Source organism: Pongo pygmaeus, chromosome 5, assembly GCF_028885625.2.
Source record: "Pongo pygmaeus isolate AG05252 chromosome 5, NHGRI_mPonPyg2-v2.0_pri, whole genome shotgun sequence".
In the NCBI taxonomy this organism is placed as follows: domain Eukaryota; kingdom Metazoa; phylum Chordata; class Mammalia; order Primates; family Hominidae; genus Pongo; species Pongo pygmaeus.
Genome location: NC_072378.2, coordinates 132,597,501 through 132,621,217, shown reverse-complemented (window position 1 = coordinate 132,621,217; position 23,717 = coordinate 132,597,501). Strand labels below are relative to the sequence as shown.

At 36.2% G+C, this 23,717-nt stretch overlaps 1 protein-coding gene across 2 annotated transcripts in view; it reads left to right on the top strand.

The window, feature by feature from the left end:
• MOXD1 (monooxygenase DBH like 1) overlaps positions 1-23,717 on the top strand; it is a 127,760-nt gene that overhangs the window by 99,576 nt on the left and 4,467 nt on the right. The window contains exons 11-12 of one of the 2 annotated variants that reach the window (XM_054492894.2): positions 3,083-3,251; positions 3,722-4,984. The exons of the other annotated variant lie outside the window; for it this stretch is intronic. Of the exons in view, the coding sequence (XP_054348869.1) occupies positions 3,083-3,251; positions 3,722-3,886 (334 nt within the window). The 3' untranslated portion in view covers positions 3,887-4,984. Of the gene's footprint in view, positions 1-3,082; positions 3,252-3,721; positions 4,985-23,717 lie in introns of those variants that run through there. 2 annotated transcript variants of the gene reach the window in all.

The following is a 23,717-nucleotide window of genomic DNA, read 5'->3' as shown; positions in this document are numbered from 1 at the left end:
TTAGTCTTTTTGAAAAAAAGTATTCAGGATAAACATTCACTTTTTCTGTCTGCCCTTTTCTCTAGGAGATAATTTGGAAGTGTGTAGGATAGGCTAGAAAGGTTAGAGATGACAAGTAGGATGTTTATTAGTATAAAGTTATCATAGAACAGAGGCCTAAAGCAAGTTAGTGGGAGTGGAAAGGAGATGATAAATATGAGACAAAGATGCCATCTCAGAAAGGTTGGTGACCACATCCCCAGGTCACCCAGCCTCAGTCATTCTGTCTCCAACATACGAGCCATTGGGCCTGGCCTTTCTACATATCTGTTCTAAAAACTGACAAATGGGGTTACACCTCTTCTGTCACTTTATGTTGGACAATCTCAATAATAGGCAATTTACTAAATTATTATAGCAGCAAAGCTTTTTAAGATTTCATCTGTGTATAATGTTCACACTATGCACTCTTAACAGCGAGGCACCAGAGGCTTTAGGCCACCTAAGCACCATAGTAAAGACTGTCATGCCACCTTGTGGTGTTTCAGATGGTTACAGACTGATGATTTTCCCCTAGCATTTCTCTGGTTATAAAATTGATTTTCTCTCTTTTTCAAATTAGGCATTTTATCTTTTTGAAAAGTAAATTTTATTTTTAATAATTGACTTAAAATGATCAATAGCTGTAGCTTTTAGTGCTTTTAAAAGGACATTGTATGCAAATATAATAACTTCTTTCAAGTCAAGTTTTTGCTTGATACTAATTCTGGATTGTGTCTCTATAAAATTGTCACAATATATTTAATTTTCAAATGCTATAGATTTTAGGTCATTGTTAGGTATGTTTATGTAATGTGATGCTGATTGCTCTTACTTTATGGGGCTTCACTTTAAGGTCTTTGTATAAAATAATGCATTTAAAACTCAACAAAGGTATATATTGATTCTAATTAAAGGAAATTATTTAAAATGTAAAGATCTATATATATTACCTATTTTCCTCATTGTCTCACTTATTAGATATGGAAGAAATATTTCAAATTTAGACATAAAAAATTATCTTTGTAACTCCAAGAAATTAATAAGGAACTTTTAATTTACTTAAAAAGATGATATTCAATGTGCCTGAGTGGGTTATGTATGTCAGAGAGAGAAATGACATAAATAAATTTTAAAAATGTGAAGATTAATGTATATTCTTCAGCTGAGATTATTTGATAATTATAGAAATTACTGTAACATATTGGGATGTTATGGGTGCCAAATACTTTCTAGTCACCATGATAATTTCCTGCAAGGTCCATGGATTAATGTAAAATTTTGTGACACGCCAACACTTACACTTTTCCCTTTTTCAGGAATCAGTAATATAAAACTTATATTTAATGAAAGACAACACCTGAAAAGTATCTTTTTAAGCAAGTTATGTCATTCACTTTTTCACTTCACTTTTTCTGTCACCTTTTCTGTCTGCTCATGTCATTCTTGTGATTTCTTTTTCCTCTCTTGGATATTTGGCATGTGATTTTTGGAGTGGCAGGTGAAGGCAGAGTGTATTCTATATAGGGTATTTTTTTTCTCAGTACATTTTTAAAATTTCAACTTTTATTTTAGGTTCAAGGGATGCATGTTTAGGTTTGTTACAATGGTATATTGTGTGAGACTGAGGTTTGGGGTATGAATGATTCCATCACCCAGGTAGTGAGCCTAGCACCCAACAGGTAGTTTTTTCATTCTTGTCTCCCTCTCTCCCTCTCTCTCTAGTAGTTCCCAGTGTCTGTTTTTCCCATATTTATGTCTATGTGTACTCAATGATTAGATCCCACTTATATGTGAGAACACGCAGTTTTTGGTTTTCTGTTCCTGTGTAATTCACTTAGGATGATGGCCTCCAGATGCACCCATGCTGCTGCAAAGGACATGATTTCTCTCTTTTTTGTGTGTGGCTACATAGTATTCCATGGTGTATATGTACCACATTTTCTTTATCCAGTCCACCTTTGATGGACACCTTGGTTGATTCCATGTCTTTGCTATTGTGAATAGTGCTATGATGAACATACAAATGCATGTGGTCTTTTTGGTAGAACTATTTATTTTCCTTTGGGTATATAGCTAGTAATAGGATTACCGGGTTGAATGGTAGTTCTGTTCTAAGTTCTTTGAGAAATCTACAAACTGCTCCCACAGTTGGCTGAACTAATTTACATCCTCACCAACAATGTATAAGCATTGTCTTTTCTCTGCAACCTTGCCAAAAACAGTTGTTTTTTTTGTTTTTTTGTTTTTTTTTTTTTTTTTGCATTTTAATAATAGCCCTTCTGACTGGTGAGATGGTATCTCACTCTGGTTTTTATTTGCATTTTTCTGATGATTATTAGTGATGTGGAGCGTTTTTTCATGTTTTTTGGCCTTATGTATGTCTTCTTTTGAGAAATGAGTAAAATTTTTGAAGCATTGATCAAATCACGTTTTTTGTTGTATTTATCTTCTCACTTAGCTAAGCCAAAACAGATCAGCCAGCAGGGGTCAGGCTTTTATAGTGTATGGGTTTGAACTTTCCATCTCTCACAGTATCTTTTAGGAAGCTGCAGGTTTCTTGATTACACTATTAGCATTGTACTTTTCAGAAATGAATGCTTACCAGTTAATTTTTTAACTAGAACCAAACCAAATTAATGTAGAATTGTGAGACTCTCTAGAAGCTTTCTGAGACAAAATTATTTGTTTAAATTTTGACCGGGCATGGTGGCTCACACCTATAATCCCAGCACTTTGAGTGGTGGAGGTGGGAGAGTTGCTTGCGCCCGGGAGTTCCAGACCAACCTGGGCAACATAGCGAGACCCCATCTCTATTAAAATATATAAAATTAAAAATAAAATTAATGCCAATCTGCTACTAAAAAAATAAATATCATTCTTTAAAAATCTTTTATTTAGTATTTCTTCTAGTAATCGCTGATGAGCTCATCAACGTTTTGCATTAGGTTATCTATGTGTATGAAAATGAATAAGTGTGAGATCTATTATAGGATGCTGAAAAGTAAAGGAAACATGTAATGCATTTGTTCTGAATATGACTAGCTGTGTCTTTTAAATTCAGGACCTGGCCTTTCATTATCAAAAGTCCCAAGCAATATAAAAACCTTTCTTTCATGGATGCTATGAATAAGTTTAAATGGACTAAAAAGGAAGGTCTCTCCTTCAACAAGCTGGTCCTCAGCCTGCCAGTGAATGTGAGATGTTCCAAGACAGACAATGCTGAGTGGTCGGTAAGCTCTTTTTAACCTCTGACAACCCAGATGACACATTTTATCTGAATCTATTACAGGAAAACCTAAGGAGAAGACAAATATCCATAAATCCAGGAGTCCAGTTGCCTTTTAATGTCTGATAATTTCTGTTCAATGATTACTTGGATTGACTGAAAACTCCTCATTCTACCCCCTTTCAAGAGAAAAATTAGTTCTAAAATTAAAGTTGGGATAGAGCAGGAACAGGCCGGAATGAGTGCTGCAAAAAGCAATAGAGCCTGCTTTGTATTCTTTTCCAAAGGAGTGCCTGGCCTTCTTTTCTGTTTCCTCCTAAACCCTAGGTTTCTGACTCCCCCAGTGTGTGACTCCTTTGGTAACCACTCCTGCCCCCTTTATCCCCTGCAGAAGTGTGGGCAGCTGAGCGTGCTTGGTCACTGTGCTGCTTTAAATCAGATGTTCATTTGCATTGTTTGTGCTTCCATTTTCAGATTCAAGGAATGACAGCATTACCTCCAGATATAGAAAGACCCTATAAAGCAGAACCTTTGGTGTGTGGCACGTCTTCTTCCTCTTCCCTGCACAGATATTTCTCCATCAACTTGCTTGTGTGCCTTCTGCTACTCAGCTGCACGCTGAGCACCAAGAGCTTGTGATCAAAATTCTGTTGGACTTGACAATGTTTTCTATGATCTGAACCTGTCATTTGAAGTACAGGTTAAAGACTGTGTCCACTTTGGGCATGAAGAGTGTGGAGACTTTTCTTCCCCATTTTCCCTCCCTCCTTTTTCCTTTCCATGTTACCTGAGAGGCATCAATCAGGTTCTCTTCTCTTTCTTAGAAATATCTGATGTTATATATACATGGTCAATAAAATAAAACTGGCCTGACTTAAGATAACCGTTTTAAAAATTTGGGCTGTCATGTAGGAGTAAAAGAACTCTTTATTTCCTACTACTTCTGTTTTATTTAAATACTCATTGTTGCTATTTCACTTTTTGACTTGACTTTTATATTTCTTTAAAAAATTCCTTCCTTTTAAAAAATATAAAAGGGACTACTGTTCATTCCAGTTTTCTTCTTCTTTATTGTTCTTCTAGTGTGACTTTTCGAGTGTAACAGCCGTTCTTCCTGACTTTAACATTGTCCAGTTCTGGTCTTTTCTGTGAATTACCACTGGGCCCCTTACCTCAATGCTTTTTGTTGATGCCCACTCTGGTTCCCTTGTTTATCTGAGTCTGTTGGTACCCCAAATGACCCCACACCCATCTTAAAGTACTTTTTTCCACCTTCCCTGTTTAGTACTGGCCAGATGAGTTTTTTCTAGAGCTCTGTCACTATCTGAAAAGAAAGAGGCTATGGGAAACGTAGAAATGGTATGTATTAATAACTGATCATAGGCTGAAGAGAAAAAATGTAGCTGGCTGCAAACCCAGTGCTGTGAGGTGACTTGTATGAGGTTCCAGGTCAAAGACAGACTGTGTGAGCCAGTCCAGGAGGGTGTAAGTTCTGAATGGTTCCTTGCTGACTGTTGGGTGACACATGTACCACATACTGGCTCAATTTAAGTCATGGTTCTATTGTAGATTTATTTTTATATTAGTTAATAAATGACTTTAAATTGTCATGAATTGAAAATCTTGTCACTCTTTTGGTTTTCTTTATATAGCTCAGCCAAATCTTGTTTTATGTCCTGTCCTCATCTCTTAAGCTAAATCTGTTTGGATCATATTAATAAACTAAAGGAAATTACATTTTTGTGTGGTATTTTATACACTCCTTAAGAAAAGTAAGTGGTTCAGTACTAGTATTGACAGTAAAAGTCAGTTAAGAATGTTGCATTTTCCATTCCATTTTGAAGCCCTTTTTGCCCCACAATGTCTTCAACACAAACCATATTGCCTTTTAAATAAATATGTTTTGGAGTATTTCCTTCTTGATTCTTAGAACTTGTACATTTGATGAAATGTTTTTCATATTTATGAGGCATATTTTTGAGTTTACTTTATTTCTTTTTATAAGTGCTATTTCACATTCTATGATTTTCCATTCAAATATTTATATGAGAAATATAATTCCAAATGCTCCCTATTTGAAATTTTATGTTGATTTTTACTTCAGAATTTCTGAATTTGAGGTATCAAAGTCAAATGATTTCCTCCTGAGATTCTGTAATATTATATTTGTTCTTACCAAGAACAAATATTCTGTAATATTATATTTGTTCTTGGTAAGGAAGGTGAACATACCAGCTAGAAGAGGGTAAACAGCTTTGGAAGCTTAATTTGTGGAGCCAGGCCAGGGAATCTGTTCCATTGATGTTACTAAGAAGAAAGTTGACATTATTCTTCTGGAAATTCTCATGAATATATGTGATTTCAAGGAATAGACTCTATTTCAAATTAGGATAGGTTATCTGTTGTAAGTTCTATAGAATTCTGATTATATTCTAAATCATTTGGTCTTATGTTGAGCACACCTTCCTGAACAGCCGGGCTTTTTATTACTCCTTTTTCAGAGAGGCTTTTAATTGCTTTCCTGGATTAAATAGCATCACCTGACATCTAGACTGTCAGGCACAAGTCCCTGAGACTTCGGGGAGAATGGGGTCTCCATGTATGATGGTCCCTGGTTGGATCCTTAGGTTCAGAGAGTGTGGAGAAGACACACCTGGTGAAACCAACATTCATCAGTGCCATGTAAAATTGACGGAATCCTGGGTGATCATTTTTTTTTTTTTTTTCTGAAGGGGGCTCAGGCAGAATCAAAGGAGTCCTAGCAGAGATAAGAGTGATGTAGTCAATAGAGGTAGACACATTAAGAGCTTTGGACTTTGTCCTAATGGCTCCAGAGGCCAATGATGGGTGGCAAACAAAAGGACATTTGGAAGCAGTATGTTAACAGCTATTGCTCAGCCAAACTCATTATTGGGTATAAAAGTCATTTCAATTTTTAATATAAGTATTGCTGATTTAACAACTTTGAAATTAAAACTTTTTCATATCCCTGAGTATTTTCTTACATCTAGGTCATAATAAGTGGAATTACAGAAATAATCATTGCGTATTTCAAGAATTTTGATGAAATATTGCCAGATATCTTTAACTTTTTCTCAAATGGTTTGGAAAAATATCTATCTATCTATCATCTATCTATCTATCTATCTATCTATCTATCATCTATCTATCTATCATCTATCTATCTATGTGGCATCTGTCTGTGTATCTACAGAGAGAGACATGTAAAATGATAATAATGGGTGAGTCTGGTTGGAGAACATAAGATTTCTTTGTACTATTGTCGCAATTTTTTAAGTTTGAAATTATTTCAGAATAAAAAGCTAGAAATGCAAAAGACATCATGAAGGATCCAGCTACAGCACAGTGATCCAGGTAGGTTTTCTTCCCTTTGCAGTATTCCTACATTTTGAGGTGGTAAAGAGAGAAACTAGATGGTGCTTACTCCTCAGATACCCCTGAGAGAGGGCAGAGATGACTGCAAGTTTGTCAGTTCTGACTAAAGATAGGATGTGCTTCCAGTCTGGAAATAAAAAAAAAAAGAAAAAAGAAACCACAAAACAAAAAACAGAGGGCTTGAGGGACCCAGGGAGTGAGGAAAAAATCCCAAAAACTAAAAAAAAAAAAAAAAGTAAGAGGTCTTGCAGGCTGGAAATCACTTAAAAATAATATATTTATTTTGCTCTCCCCCGATTATAAACCTAATGTGTGATAATGCCCATTTGCTAAAGAAAACTTAGAAAAGTATGATAATTTTTTAAATAATAAAATCTGTTAATCCTATTGGCCAGAGAATAAATAAAACCTGTTAATAAATAAAATCTGTTAATTCTATTTCCCACTTCTGACTTTTATGTGCATATGCTTCTAGTATATGTCTGCAAAGGTGTATATCTGTGTGTATTCATATATAGATGGAGATACAGATGTTAGGTAACACTAGCTTCTGAAACAAATTCCAAAATATCAATGCTTTAACACAATGAAGTTTATTTTACATCAAGTAGTTGCTCAATGTGTGTTCATTTTGTCATTGGCTTTCCTTCTTGTGGTGATTCTGGGACCCAGGATCGTGTGGCCTTATAATTCCTAGGGCTCAGGGTCATCTGCATTCAGCCTGCTAATGGAGAAGGACCTGACCCACAAGGGGCAGAAATCACTTCCACTTTCACCACGTTGGTTAAAATAAGTCACATGGCCTCACTGAAATGCAAGAGGGGCTAAGAATGTCATCTCTCTTTGGGTACCTGGAGAATGACAACACTACAGAAAGGAAGCCATCTCTGCTGCAATATATGTTTTTAGTAAAATTGACTTTCATCTATTCAAATTATTCCAAGATTTTTGAGTTTTAAAAACAATGATCAAACCAACATAGGGTTGTCAACTTATGTTTGGCAAAATAGGATACTAAACAGAATAGTTACTATTTATTTAATAAATTAACAAATTGTATTGAGCCTTTGTTGAGCCATGCTCTGTACTACAGCGTTGGGCTTGCAATTGTGATGAAGCCCATAGCTGAGTACACTAAACCTCTTATCACCAACATTTCATTTTACAAATTGGAAGGATTCAAAATCAATATCAGTTCTTCAAATTGAATAAATTTAGCTTTACAGAAAGCTTACATCATTGTCATGGACCATCCTTTCTCCATAGATTATTTGGACTATGAACTTAGTTTATATCATTTTGATCATCTTAGCCCTACAAGATTTTAATTGACAGTTGTATTTAAATCCAACATAGTCAAACTGGTACTTCATGAGCAGAAAATGTTCAATTGAACAGGCTCATGGCAGCATCCATTACTCCCCAGGCTGGAGCTGTGATCCATGGAAACTATGAAGAGTCATGGAACATTGTTACAAACTTAAAACAGGCTTACTGCATAACGTCTCTGTCTTAAATGTAATAACGTGCATTTGAAAGTCCAAGAAGAGTTATATAGTATGGAACATTTCTCAAACTCATTTCACCAAACCCCTGTTGTGGTGGAGCAATGTTCCCAAAGGAACAAACTCTGGGGCACACAACTTTCTGAGCAGAGCATGTCCAGGTTTCTTTAACAAGTTCTTGGAAACTGCCAAACTGTTCATGGGCAACTATAAAACAGCCCAACAGACATAAGCCTTTCACTTGGGTTCATGGTCTATTCCTTATTTGCTGTGTTATTTTGCCAATAAACAAACACACCCTCTTTTTTTTTTTTTTTTTTTTTTTTTTTGAGAGAGAGAGCAATCCTCCCACCAGAGCCACCTGAGTAGCTGGGACCACAGGTGTGCACCACCACGTCCGGCTATTTTTTTTTCTTTCTGTTTTTGGTAAAGACAGGGTCTCACCACGTTGCCCAGGCTCGTCTCAAACTCCTGAGCTCAAGCAATCCATCCTCCTCGGCCTCCCAAATTGCGGGGATTATAGGCTTGAGCCATTGTGCCCGGCCCTCTGTTTTTTATTAATCTACAGTGGTACAACTTACAGAAAAAAATGAAAAACAATTTACCATTTTCTAAAGGAATATGCTAAAATGAATTATTTGACATCAGTAAGGTATTTAAGAAATGTCGACAAGGCTGCATATCTTTGGAACATTTCAGACCTATAGATAGAGACTACCTTTATTTCATAAGTAATTTTATTCCTTAAGAGAATGCTAAATTTCAAAATCCTGCCTTATTTCCCAACAATGAAAGCAGAAAAATTAAAAAACAAAATTCATCAGATGAGTTATAAGTGACTGTCTTTGACCAGTCACAGCTTTTGCACTTTCTAAAGATTTTCCATCACAAATAGCAAAATATTTGCAGTGACTTGTTTGGTCATCATGATGTTGCTAAATTGCTTTACCATAAGGAAGACCTTACGTTAAAAAGGCAACTTTTAATGAAAGTTGTTTTGTAGAGTTCCCTTCATTGTCCTTTGATTAACAATAGCATGAGGACTCTGTGGCCTCAATCTAAGGCTTATTTAATAAAGACATTTCTTTTCCAATTTCTTTAATATTTGTTGTGGAATTGATATAATGTGAAAAAAGGAATTTGGGGGGAATAATATACAAATGTAGAATGAAAGCCTGAATTACACAAGTTTCCCTCTTATTTTTTAATAATCCATTAAATATTGCTAATCAAAATAATGCCATATATTTTTATATGTTTTGGAATTTGCAAAGTGTTTTCACAATATTCTCAATAATGCTTAAAACTGCTTTTACAAGTGAATAGTTATATTCAGAAAAGGTAAGTAGACAGCATGTTGTACTGTGGTAATTATGGGAGACCTAATTTCCAATTGCTTTACTTTAAACTATGTGGACATAAACTATATCCAAAATGACTTAGTAAATTTCTCTTTTCCCATCAGTAAAGTAGTGATAATAATTTCTAATTTTAAGTTTCTTGTGGATTAAATATGGTAATAAAGATACAGCATCTGACACATTGAGCTCAGTCAATATCAGTTTTCTTCTTTCCTTTGCAAGACGCCATGTTTAAGGTGCACAATTCCTGGCAACAGAGGCAGGTTTCCTATTTTATTTTCTATACCATTTTCCAGATACAATCAATTGAAATTTGGTTTTAACTGAATCAGTTTTTCCAAGTGAATGACACTTAATCAAATGAATATTAGGTCTGAGTGAATTTGGCAATCACTCTCAAAAAGAAAAAAAATTAATGACTGGCTACTTGTCATTTCTCATGTTTCTGAAAAGGAAAGACATTATACTTTGCTCTTTTTCCTCCTGGAAATAATCTGCTGTCACTGAAACTAATAAAGTTAAAATGAACCAATCTACCTTTCTCTTTTTTTTATGATTTGCAAAAATGGAGTTATAGTTTTTTATGAAGAAAGCTTTACAATTTTGGCCTATTTTTCACTGCTTCATGAGACTTTTCCTTCCACATTTGGTTAATGTATCTTCACCTCACTTTGACTATTTCATAAGTTGTCTTCTCTTCTTAGAATATATTTAAAAGACAGACTTTTTGAAATAATTCTGTCAAATAAAACTATATTCTATTAACTGAAAATAAGGAATCATATGGGAAATAAAGGGGAGAGGGGGGACTTTGTGTATTAAACAAGGGATGTGTTTCTCTCCTACAGCCATTAGACAGCTTATTGCATATCTGGTATAAATCCTGCCAACACTGGCTTGGAGGTGTTAGACTTCTCAAAGAACCTGCACTGGCCCTTCCCAGCCTACCTACTTCTTTCCCTATTGCCTTTATTTTTTTGCTAATTCTAAATTCAAATTACCTTAAGCTTCTTAAAGATTTTTAAATCTCCCATTTTTATGGTTAATAGAGATTTCCTAATGTCTGTTCTTTGCTTAAGTGACATGTGGTTGTACAGATGGGTTCTGTAGGAAGTCCATATGCAGCCTGTAAATAATTTTAAAATAATTCTTATTGAGGGTTGAGCTTTAAGATCAACATTAAGTCTCCTAACCTTTTACTGTAATGATTCTAAGCCTCTTTTGAAATTTTCCAAATTGTTAGTTTATTGTAGCTTGCATTTTATACTTCACCTTCTGAGATTACTGTATTTAGATCTTTAATTTCTTGTTCTTTTATCTTCAATTTTTTGTCTTTAAATTTAATTTCCAGCCTTAATTCTAATCTAATCATTTTAAGCATTTTTTGCTAATCTTTCAATTGTTTAGCCCATTTGTTATTTTACAAACATATACTTCTTTATTTTAATAACAGCTTGAGGAAGTACCTAAGCCAATTGTGAGCAGTGGTGAGAATGCACTTTGTAGACAGAAAAAGTGAAGAAATTTTTTTCCCTTAGAACTCTCTGCATTTACATCACCATCTCCCTGTAAAGAATTTCCCAGGCCAAATGAGGATTCTGCAATGAACTTGCCTAGTCATTTGCTAATCTTGCTAGAGTCAGAAGCACCATCACTCAGATGGGATACTGGAATTGCAAGAATGGAATTGCTTTCCATAGACCATTTAGTCCTCATATGAAGAACTGTGTTCTTTAATACTCCGTCATCTCCAAATGACAAAACCATAGGGTGTGGAGTAAACTATGACAATTTCCATTCCCTAGTCAGGAGCTGTCTTTGTGCAGTGCACTTGGAGAAATGAGCAATGCAGTCGGTGTATGAAGCCCTCTCTGGAAGTTGCCACTTTCTTCTCTTATTTGGTGATTGCTAATTAGATAGAGAACTTTTCTCTTTCCTTCTTTTAAAATCTTCCATATTTTTATGGTTAACAAAGGTTTCCTACAGTCTGTTGTTTGCTTAATTGACATGTGCTTGTACATATGGGTTCTGCAGGAAGTCCATATGCAGCCTTTAAATAATTTTAACTTTTCATCAGTCATTCACCCTTGAACCAGTCTGCTACATACTCGAAATACACGAGTGAACAAGAAAGCTAATGATAAAATCTAGTGAAGAAAACAGAGACTGTAGTTATCAATTTTTTAAAGGCTCTTATTTCTGAGTCCTCTTTACTTAGCTGACATAGCATCAGTTCTGATGGCCATAGGGCATAATTTCTTTTCACATATAGTATACATATTTACTTTTCATAATCTTTGACATATATGTTGTGTTCAATTAAGTATTGTATTTGCCTTCAATGTTAGTGGTATTTTTAGAACTATCATATTTTCTATATTGTAGAAAATATAGGAGAGATATAAATTCTTCTGTATTTAGAAATATTAGTTATTTTAAGAAGATATACTCTTTAATAACAACTTGAAAAGTGCTTAAGCTGATTATGAGCAGTGGAGAGAATGCACTTTGTAGAAAAAAAAAGGGAGGAATTAAAAAATTTGTTTAAGTGGAAGAATTCTTCTAAATATAGAAGAATTTATTAACATCCAATAGTTTAAAAGAAGTTTCTTTAGTAAGATATACTCACATCTCCAATAAGAATATTATTTTATATTATTTGGATTGATTCAACTCTACCTAATTTATAAATTATTCTTCTGAGCACTCTGCCTGCAGGAGTGAAAGGGAAATGTGTGATTAGTGGGCATAGGGTCTGTAAAGAAGGAGAATCTTGGTTCTGTACTGTAGCTAATTTTGCATATCTACAGAAAAACACTTGGAATTGTTATACAATGCTTAGTCTCCAGGTAATAGTACCTTTAGTACTTACTCTCACGTGAAGAACTGACATTAAATCTTTGTCTTACTTCAATACAATGAACAAAGGATTGATTTAAAGTTGATCCAAGTACAATGAAGAAGCTAGAATAAAATGTTAATTAAAAAATCACCTTAAAATCATTATTTAAAAATGTATGTGTATTAGACTATCTAATGTGATTTAACTGAAAAGGTTTCACATTTCTCTTTGTAACCCCTATAAAGTTTTCAGCACAGTCAATTGCATATAGTGATTTTATTATAAATATTAGTTGAATCACTATGAAATTGTGTAGTTTTAGATAATCTCCAAGGATGTTTTTTAAAATTTCTTTTAAACAGTAGATTGCCAAAAGCCCAACAGGCTAAGTGGGGCTTAGCATAAATATGCTTTTTATAGCTCTTAAAAATATGAATTTAGAGTGTTTTGTATCAATGTGATATAGAGCATGTAATGTCAGATTAAATAAATCAAGCTTTTCCATATAAACCCCTTTCATGGGCCATCTTATTGCTGGTCAAAAAACACAGTAAACAGAACTATAAGACTAGCTTGAGGCTACGTCTTATAGGCAGGGCTCACTTTGTTAAAATTGATAACCATTCATGTGATTTAGCTTCATGAACTCAGAAGCCTACAGGATAGATGATAAACCAGTGCTCATTTCAGGCTGCTACCTGAAATTCCAAAAATAGATCATCATTATTTGGTAATGGGAAAGGTAACACATTACATCTTAGTGTTATTTCTTCCCGAGAGAGAAGAAATACAATGGGAATGTGGTGAAGATAGGAAGGCTGGAGGCAATGAACTGGTTGGCATACTCCAGGGAAAGAATGAACAAGACTATCTGCAAAGGCAATGGGTGCTGAAAAGGAGTTTAAGACAATTTCCTCTCCTTTTTGCTATGGTAGCACTATATACGTGCATAAACTACATGTCCAAGATTTTCAAGATAATTTGCATTCAGTGATTCTCTCCTGGTATCCATAAAAGCAGCAAAATATTTATTCCAGTGTAAAATGAGAGTCCATGGATTAACAAGAGGGAAAACAGAATTCAAATTTTAAAATGCCCCTCTCCCCTAACCCCATACACTTTCAGTCTTCTGCAACTAGAGATGGACTTGATTAAGCAACAAGATTATGGGATAAGAGATAAGAGATATTCCTTTTCCCTTTTGGTGGTAGGTGTGACTTTACCAAAGAATAGAAGAGGTGACATATCATTGAGATACTTATTTGGTTTTAAAGAACGTAAGTCCCATTGTGTGGGCAGATGCCCAGGCAGCTACAGAAACACATCATTCCTGTAGGGCCCAGCAGTCTGGTCTCACAGACAGAGCAGCAGCCTAGAGTGTGAGCAAACACTGTGGCCCCACACCCACAGATTCCTCACCCGTCTTTCTTTCTTCCTTGTTTCCTCCCCACACTCCATTTCTACTGCTCCATTTCTCAGTTCATTTCCTTGTCTTTTTTTGCACTCTTTCAGCTAGACAGTACATATTTATTGAATGTCAGTGTTTGCCAGGCCATAAATAAGACACATTTTCTGACCTTCTAGAACTGACAGCCTCACTGGAGAGAAACACAATGAACAATAATAACACAACTACTACTACACATATATCAGAATGACTAAAATAAAAAAAAACTGGAAAATGCGATGAGGATGTGAAGTAATAATTTGTAGATTTCTCGCACATTGCAGGTGGGAATATAAAATAGTGCAGCCACTTTGAAATAAGGTTTGCAGTACCTTATAAAGTTAAGCATACATTTACTGTACAACACAGCCATCATACTCCTGAGTATTTACACTAGAGAAGTGAAACCTTATGTTCACATGTAAACCTTTATGAATCCTCATAGCAGCTTTTAAAATAATAGCTGAAAGCTGCTAACCAACCAGATGTTCTTCAATGGATGAACGGATAAACAAACTGGAGTACATGCAACCAATGAAATATTACTCAGCAATAAAAATGAATGAACCATTGACACACATGACAACTCGGATGGTTCTCAATGGCATTACACTGAATGAAAAAGACAATCTCAATAGGTTGCATAAGGTATGATTCCATTTATATAATATTATCACAGTGACAAAATACAGCCATGGAGAACATATGAGTAGTTGCCAGGGACTAGGTTGGGCTAGGGTTTGACTATAAAGAAATAAAATGAGGAAGTCTCTTTGTGGTAGTGTCTTTTGCCCTGTTGAACCCACAGCTGGCATCTCCCCAACAGCAATGCCAGGTGATTTTCCACAAGGGAGTGCCCCAAACTGTCCATAGAGGGGGCTGGTTGGGGTTCCAAAGAGAGAAGCACTAAACGCTGAGTGATCAGTGCAAAGCATTTATTAAGGGAACATGCTTACATAAGGTGAGAGAAAGGGAGTGTTCTGCCTAGGTACGTCTGCAGCAAGAAGGTCAGGGTAGGGAGTTCATAAGAGATTTAAAGGAATTTGGCTCAGAGCCAGGGCCAGTTTCTTTGGGCAACAACCTAGATACCTTTCAGTGCCTGAAGTCAGCACCTGAAAATGTTCAAGGCTCTGATTTAGGTTCAAACTTGCTGGGAAAAACCTACAGCTGTCTGTGTCACAGAGAAATCAAGGCACTCTGTGGTTTTTTAATATTTTTAAATAGAGACAGGGTCTCGCTCTATCACCAAGGCTGGAGTGAAGTGGCACAATCATAGCCCACTGCAGCCTCGACTCAACCTCCTGGGTTCATGTGATCCTCCTACCTCAGCCTCCTGAGTAGCTGGGACTACAGGTGAATGTCGCCACACCCATCAATTTAAAAAAAAAAAGTGTAGAGATAGGGTCTTACTATGTCGCTCAGGCTGGTCTAGAACTCCCAGCCTTAAGTAATCCTCCCGCCTCAGCCTCCCAAAGTGCTGGGATTATAGGCATGAGCCACAGTGCCTGACTCATTCTGTGATTTTTGATCAGGACACAGAAAGAAATCAGGGGAACTGGAGGACCCTACATAGTGGAAGAGTTCTGTATCTTGATTGTGGTGCTAGTTACATGACTGTGTTTTAGGCGATAACATTTCATAGAACTACATAACCTGCACTGCCGCCCACCCCCACCACAATAGTACATGCAAATACTAATGAAATCAAAATATGGTCTGCAGTTTAATTTTATTGTACCAATATCAGTTTAATTGCTTTTAAGATGTTATCATGAGGGGAAGCCAGGAGAAGGATATGCAAGAGTTATCTGTATTAATTTTTCAACTTCTTGTGAGGAACTATTCCAAAATAAAAAGTATACATGCATATTTTTTAAATAATGAACGTAAAAATAATTCACTGTGTATATGCTGGGAAAAAATCACACAAATAAATAATTTATTAGAATTATGATCTGTTCTCAGTGGAAAAGCACAAGATGTTAGGAGGGTGTTTCATTTCAGGATAAGAGTTAGAAAACATAATCTAGAACGTTAGTTAGCTCGGTTCCAGCTCAAAGCCAGCTGCGGTCACGGTGAGGACAGAAGCTGCAGGTGTCTTTTTATCAGTGGAGCCCTTTGAGCTGCCTTTCCTGCCTTTGACCAATCTTGGCTGGAGCTTCGAGGGTGGCTCCAGATTCCCTAAGTCTTCTCCTGCATCCCAGTGTCACTGCTAGGGTTGACAGAACTTCTAAAGAACAGTTTTCCAAAGAAAGGCCAGACCTTCTCAGTTTCTACAGAAATTGTCTTTCTTACCAACTTAAGCATCATTTGAAGAATTCTATCAGTATATACTGGGACAAAGGAGTAACAATGTTTTCTCTTGGTGGCTGGAATCAACAATGTAAACTGCTGCTCTCCAATTTAGGAGCTTCATTTCCTTTAGTAGATGCTATAAAATGTGATTATATGCTAATAAAAAAGTTTTATTTTCATCTGTCTTACAGTTATGAACAGGCTGCTACTTGTTCATAACCAAATAACCTTCATGTACTAAGTTCATATTGAATACTGCTACATATTTTTCAATCCTTTTAACTGATTTCTATCTTTGTATTTAAAGTGAATTTCTTTTGGGCAGTATATAGTTGGGTCTTGATTTTTTTAAAAAGATAATCTGGTAACTTGTTTCTTAATCGGGGGTATTTAGACCATTTATATTTAATACAATTATTGATATTGTTGGGTTAAAATTTATAATCTTGTTTTCTATTTGTTATGTTTGTCCTTTGTTCTCTTTTCTTTCTTTTTCTGCTTTATTTTGGATTGAGTGTTATGTATAGTTCCATTTTATTTCCTTTGTTGGCTGGCTGTGACTCTTAGTTGTGTTATTTTAGTGGTTGTTGAAGGGTTTAGAATGTGTACCTTTAACTTATCACAGTCTACCCACAAGTGATATTTTACTGTTTTATACACAAAAACTTACAACAGCAAATCCCATTTCTTCCCTTCAGAGCTTTTTGCTATTTTTGTCATATATTTTACTTCTTCATGTGTTATAAACCCCGTGACACATGTTTTTGCTTTAAGGTGTATTATCTGTAAATAAATTTAAATAATATGCAAAAGCCTTTATTTTAATCCATGCAATTAGCAACCATGTGATGATCTTCATCCCTTCGTGCAGATCCAGGTTTCTGTCTGGTATCATTTTCCTTCTGTTTGTCAGAGTTCCTTTAACATTTCTTGCAGTGAAAGTCCACTAGTAATAAATTCTTTTGGCTTTTGTATCCTAAGAAATCTTTACTTCATCTTATTTTTGAAAAATATGTTTGCCAGGTAGCAAATTCTAGACACAGTTTTTTCTTTCAGTGTTTTAAAGATGTTACTCTTTTGTATTGTTTCTGATAAAAATATTTTGTCATCATCTTTATTCTTTTACATATAAAGGGTATTTTCTCTGCTTTCTATTGACCATTAGTATCAAACAATTGGATTATGATATGCTCTGTTGTAACTTTTTTCATGTTTCATGTGCTTGAGTTTCCCAGATCTGGGTTTTATAGTTTTTCATTATATTTGGAAAATTTTGGCTATGATTTTTTTCAAATTGTTTTTCTAACCCTATCTTTCCCCTTCAGAGATTCTAATTAATACATTTGGCACCTTGACATTGTTTCATAGTTAATTGGTGTTTTATTTATTTGTTTTCTTTGTCTTTTTTCTCACTGTGTTTCATTTTGCATAGTCTTTATAGCTGACTTTAAATTCAATCTTTTCACCAGGAAATATCCCCATCCAGTGTGTTTTTCATCAAAAGCATTGTAATTTTTATCTTTAGAAATTTTAACTGAATTTTTAAATATCTTCTATGTTTCTCTTTACCAGGCCCAATCTTTCTGCTAGTGTCTTTAACATATGAAATATGGTTAGAATAACTATTATAATGCCCTTGTCTACTAATTTGATCACTTTGACATCTTTAGGTCAGTTTCAACTGACTGACTTCTTTTCTCTCATTATGGACTCTTTTCCTGCTTCTTTGCAAAAATTATTTGCAGTAATTTTTGACTGAATGCCAGACATTTAAAGATTTACCATGTTGGTTGTCAGATGTTTTTATATTACTATAAATATTCTTGAACTTTATTCTGGAACACTCTTAAGTTACTTGGAAATGGTTTAATCCTCAAATCTGCTTTTATGCTTTGTTGGTGAAAATTGCAGCATTTAGTCTAGGGTTAATTGTTTCCCACTACTGAAGCAAAATTCATCTCAGTATTCTACCTGATAAATTGTAAGATTTCCACTCTGGCTGTTGTGAACAGGCGCTAGCATTATTCCCAGCTTGTGTGACCTCCAGGCACTGTTCCCTGTAGTCCTTTCAGGTGGTTTTCTCCCTGGCTTCCGCATGAAATGATTCGTAGTCAACTGAATACTTAATGGGGAAAACTCCTGGAATTTTCTCTCCGTGCATCTCTCTCCTCTCTCATACTCTTCCTGCGAATCCTAGCAGCCTTGACTTTCGCATAATCTCAGCTCTGTCTCCTCATTTCAGACTTCTAGGTGCCAATGTGTAGCATTCTAAATTGATATTCATGAAACTGATAAGCTTACATGTCAAAAAGCTCATATGGCCTAATATCTGAAATGACTTGGTTTCCACTTAAATTCTTCCTCTTTTCATAAATGTAGGGAAAAGTTTATCTACCTGGTTAATGGTGTTCCTTGGGCCCAGGGCAGGAATACAAAGATTCCACCCATTTGAAGGGGCCTGGTTTAAAAGCAACACAAAGACCAGGAGAATGTGCAGAGCCAAAGAAGAGCAGAAAGCCAAAGGCTAAGCCAGATTGGTCCTAGCCATAGGAAGCTGGATACCCAAGCAGAAAGGACAAGCAGTAGATGGTCCTTTTCTCAAGGAGACTGTCCCGGGCACTCTTCATCTATTTCCTGATAGCATCAGGTACTCATATTTTTCATAGGTTTCATCTCTCTGTATCCCCTCTATATTTTCTATGGCCTCTATATTTTCTATGGCCTATAAATTTTACGAAGACATCAATTACATCTATCTTGTTTATTGTCGTCTCACTTGGTCCTAACATACTACCAGGTTCAGAGAAGGTGATCAACAGACATTTGTTGAAAAAATGCATCTCTTTCATGAATTATTAGATGAAAAGTCAAATTGCTTCTGAGACCAGTCTCATTGACCTTCTCTGTTGCATTCAACAGAATGATTGCTGCAATCTTCTTTCTGCTTCATACTTTTCTCCCCTGGTTATGTTCTCTCTGATCATTGCTTCTCAATCTTTCAGTTTTTCTCAAACCCTGTCCACTCCTTATATCTGGGCTGGCAAACTCAGTAACTGTGGTGGCCAAGAAGGTGATGTGAGCAAGCATTCTTGTTGATTTTAAGAAAATTTGAAATAAAGGAATCCTTAGCCAAATGGGAGAATACAAGTCTCAAGTAGAGGCTTCAATATATTTTTTAATTTAAACAATTCTGAGCTGGCCATAAATGTTTTTTGCGATTCAGCACCTTCCAGGCTTAAATGTCAGTGCTCTTCACTATTTCATTTTCTCCTGAGGGTTCAACATTATTTGTATCTTGATAATTCCTGACCTCCAAACTGGACTAGACATAGCAACTTGGAGTTATGCATTCATTTCAAATGTATTATATCCCCAGTAGAACTCATCTTACTCTATAATTCTGTGTTCTTATCTATTTCCTGCTTTAGGGAATTGGCACGACAGTCTTCTCATTCACATAGCCAGAAACTTGGAATTATCACAGATTTCATTCATTTATCCAGTCCTCACAATCTATCTGTCCCTGTGTCTTAAATGCTTCCTGCCATCCTCACTGTTAGAGGTTTAACTCAAGTTCTTCTTATCTCTCATCTGTTCTTTTACCGTATTTTCCATTTCAGTGACCCCAAAACCTGGAAGTGAGGGAGAATCACCTGCCGCATTTTGTAAAAATAAATATTCCCAGTCCCCACCTCATACCCATTGAAGCATGATAGTAGAGGATGAGCCTAGAGCATTCTCAAATGATTAACTAACCAGTGTGGTGGGTTTTTAAAGATACTCATCAGCTGGGCATGGTGGCAGGCACCTGCAGTCCCAGCTACTCTGGAGGCTGAGGCAGGAGAATGGCGTGAACCCGGGAGGCAGAGCTTGCAGTGAGCCAAGATCGCACCACTGCACTCCAGCCTGGGCAACACAGCAAGACTCCGTCTCAAAAAAAAAAAAAAATACTCATCAGTAGTCTGTTTTGTTTGTTTGTTTGTTTGTTTGTTTTTGAGATGGAGTTTCACTCTTGTTGTCCAGGCTGGAGTGCAGTGGCACAATCTCGGCTCACTGCAACCTCCACCTCCTGGGTTCAAGTGATTCTCCTGCCTCAGCCTCCCAAGTAGCTGGGATTACAGGGGCATGCCACCATGCCTGGCTAATTTTTGCATTTTTAGTAGAGACAGGGTTTTGCCATGTTGCCCAGACTTGTCTTGAACTCTTGATCTCAGGTGATCCACCCACCTGGGCCTCCCAAAGTGCTGGGATTACAGGCATGAGCCACCGTGTCCAGCCCTCATCAGTAGTTTTATTGTGACATCGTATAAGTCTGCATTCCTTACATAAACCCACTGATGCCCAGGCTGCTCTCTTCTTTTGTCTTTCTAGAAAGTGCACCACTCTAATGTGACAAAGAGAGACCGCGGCTCCAGGCTTTGCAGTACAGCCCAGAAGTGTCTCAAGTTCACGAGACTGTATGAGTCAAAATGCAAATTAAGAGCCAGTACTATGAGTTAGAAAATTATCCAGCTAAGCTCTTCATAATTGAAAATCTAACTGCAACATGAGTAATACAATTATATTCCTTAAAAATTTATCTTTTTCATGGCTTGGACAGGTGGATTGTTATGGATGGATTGCTTAAAATAAAGCTTTCCTTTAGTTTTGCTGAGAGAATTTTAACCTAGTAGTGGAAACAAGTGACAATGTGCAGCCGAGAATTCTCTACATTGAATGGAGACTCTGCTCAGGGACTGGTGAAAATCCCCCAGATACCATGAAAATAGCTCTGTTTCGTTGAACCAACACTTGATCATCTCTAACAGGAAAACATTCTCTAAAAGAAGAAAATTTTTACAAATAGAGGAAAAAAGAAAACTAAGCTATTACAAAGTTTCTCCATAAAGCTTCTACTTATGTAAAAAAAGAAATTATATTTTCAAAGTGACAGCGCTGATTGTCATCTCCAGGTTTTAGGACTGAAGTTGTCTGCGGGCTCCCTGCGGCAGCGCAGCTATAATTGACGAAGAGGCGCCCTCGTGTGGCACGGACGAAAAATGACTTGAAATGGTGACAAACCAGTAAATAGTTATCACCTTTGTTTTCTTGCCTTTGGAACTATTGAACTCATTATGACTTCCCTGTTTCATCTCCATCCAAATGCAATAGACGCGTGGTGTAAACATTACTTTTGCAGCCCCTGGAATCTTCTGGGATAAGACAGGACACAGATCTGTTTCTCAAAGTGAGAATGTTTGCTTCTTTCGGAGTGCATTAGGAGCACAGTGCCCTCTTCTGGTAGATCTGGCACTTTGCAAAGAGAGGCGTAAATTCTTTTCCTAAAACAACCCAAAGTAAAACTTAAAAGAAGGAGTTCAATATTGCCGTATGGGTTGGGTGGACATTTAAGGATCTGCATAGGAATCTCAAATGCAATATTAATAGGATTTACTGTTATTATTACATAATAAAGACAAGAAATGTTATCTTACTACAGCTTTTTAAAGGAAATTTGTTAGGAAGTATTGGTTTTGGACCCAAACAGTGTTTCCTTCACAGTGTCTTGTGTACATTCGTGGAATATATTGAAAAAAGTGACATGGCCACATATTTCTATTCACTTCAAACTGAAACAATTAAACAAACAATAAAATGCACCCAAATTCATTATTCATGTCCATTTGTAAGAAATGCTGCTAAATTAAAATTTTCAGTCTCAAGAACCTGAATGCTTAGCAAGTGTCTGGCATAATGGAAACACATTGGCACCACTGATTTTTTAAATAAATAGGAAGTTTCGCATTATATTATCTGTCTGCTAGAATTCAGATATGGTCCTTCTCATGAAATAGATGGCTTAGGCAATGAAAGCTGCACACATTAATTTCTATATATTAAGTATGCTTAAAGGAAGTTTATTATACTAGAAGATAAAGTCCTTGCTTTCCAGGAATGCACTGACTACTGACTAATGAAGCAGACAACTACCTACTATATTTTATTTTTTAAAAAATGAATCAGATTGTTCAACAAAGTGAATTTATCTAATAATAAACTACATGTTAATTTAGTTTTCCCCAAAGGAGAAATACTTCTATGGCTAATTTTGTTATTTTCTCAACTTTTACAATAAAGAGAGTATAAATGAAAATGTAACTTAATATAAAATTGTTTGCATGTTTTGGCCATCCTATGATGCTTATTCCTGCCTTCTGAATAGTTATAGAAGGTAGAATTTTTAGATCATAAGACATTCAGAGATGAGAAGTTTCCTTTTTCATTTAATTACCTTAGTACACAATCTTCGGAACAAAGTAGGTGACATTGACTTCTACACTAGGAGACTGCTGTTAGCCATTCTGCAGTGTTCTGGGAGCTATTTAGGACCCGGAAACTGGCAGACTAATTCTGGGAGGATCAGATTCTGCAAGACAAAATACACATAGGAAATTGCTAGAAGAGAGGGTTTTGAATGTTCCCAACACAAAGAAATGATAAATATTTGAGGGGATGGATGTGCTAATTACCCTGATTTTTATCATTACACATTGTATACATGTATCAAAATATCACGCTATATTCTATAAATATGTACAATTATTATGTGCCAATTAAAAATAACAGTTAAAAATACCCATAGGATTTTGCTTCCTCAAGTTGAGGATTCTGAGATTGAATTTAAGGCACACCTCACATAAGAATACTTTAACTTAGGGCCATGCGTGGTGTCTCACACCTGTAATCCCAGAAGTTTGGGAGGCTGAGGTGGGTGGATTACCTGAGGTCAGGAGTTGGAGACCAGGTTGGCCAACATGGTGCCCAGTTTCTACCAAAAAAATACAAAAATTAGCCGAGCACAGTGGCACATGCCTGTAGTCCCAGCTACTTGGGAGGCTGATGCAGAATTACTTGAACCTGGGAGACAGCGGTTGCAGTGAGCTGAAATTGTGCCACTGCACTCCAACCTGGGTGACAAAGCAAGACTGTCTCCCCACAGGCCACCCCCCACTAAAAAAAAGAATATTTTAATTCAGAAAGAATAAATCATGCCAAGAGTTAAATTTGCCCTTTTCCACAGAAGAGATGGTGCCTGTTTCTGGGACACGAAGCCAGACAAGAGTTTCTTAATGTGCCTTTCTCTTTGGTTTTAATTTGAAGGATTCTAGAAAGATGGTAGTTTGAAACTTTCTCCCACACTGGTCGGCTTTAATACCTGACTTTCCATTATTCCTTTCATGCAGTGAATCCGATACTTTCCTATAAGCTCAGCATATTCCAGGTACTTAGAGAACGGTAGAGCAAGGGGAGGAAATTTTCAATCTGTTTTTCAAGATTTATAGTCTGGTCAAAACAATGTCTCCATATAAGAAGCAATGAGGCACAGTAAAAAATGAAATACACTGGCTGTCCTGCAAGCCAGGGGAAGGAATGGAGTTCTACCCAGTGAGTGTTTTCCAAGGCCACACTCTTCACGTCCATTTTCTGTTTCAACCCTGAAAAGTCTGTAAGGAATTTCCAGGCATACAAGTGTATGATGTGAAAGGTCACATACCAGTCAGGCAGAGAATCTGGAATAATAATAACAAAGATTCTAATGATATAATGCAATAGGGTTTGGCTGCGTCCCCACCCAAATCTCACC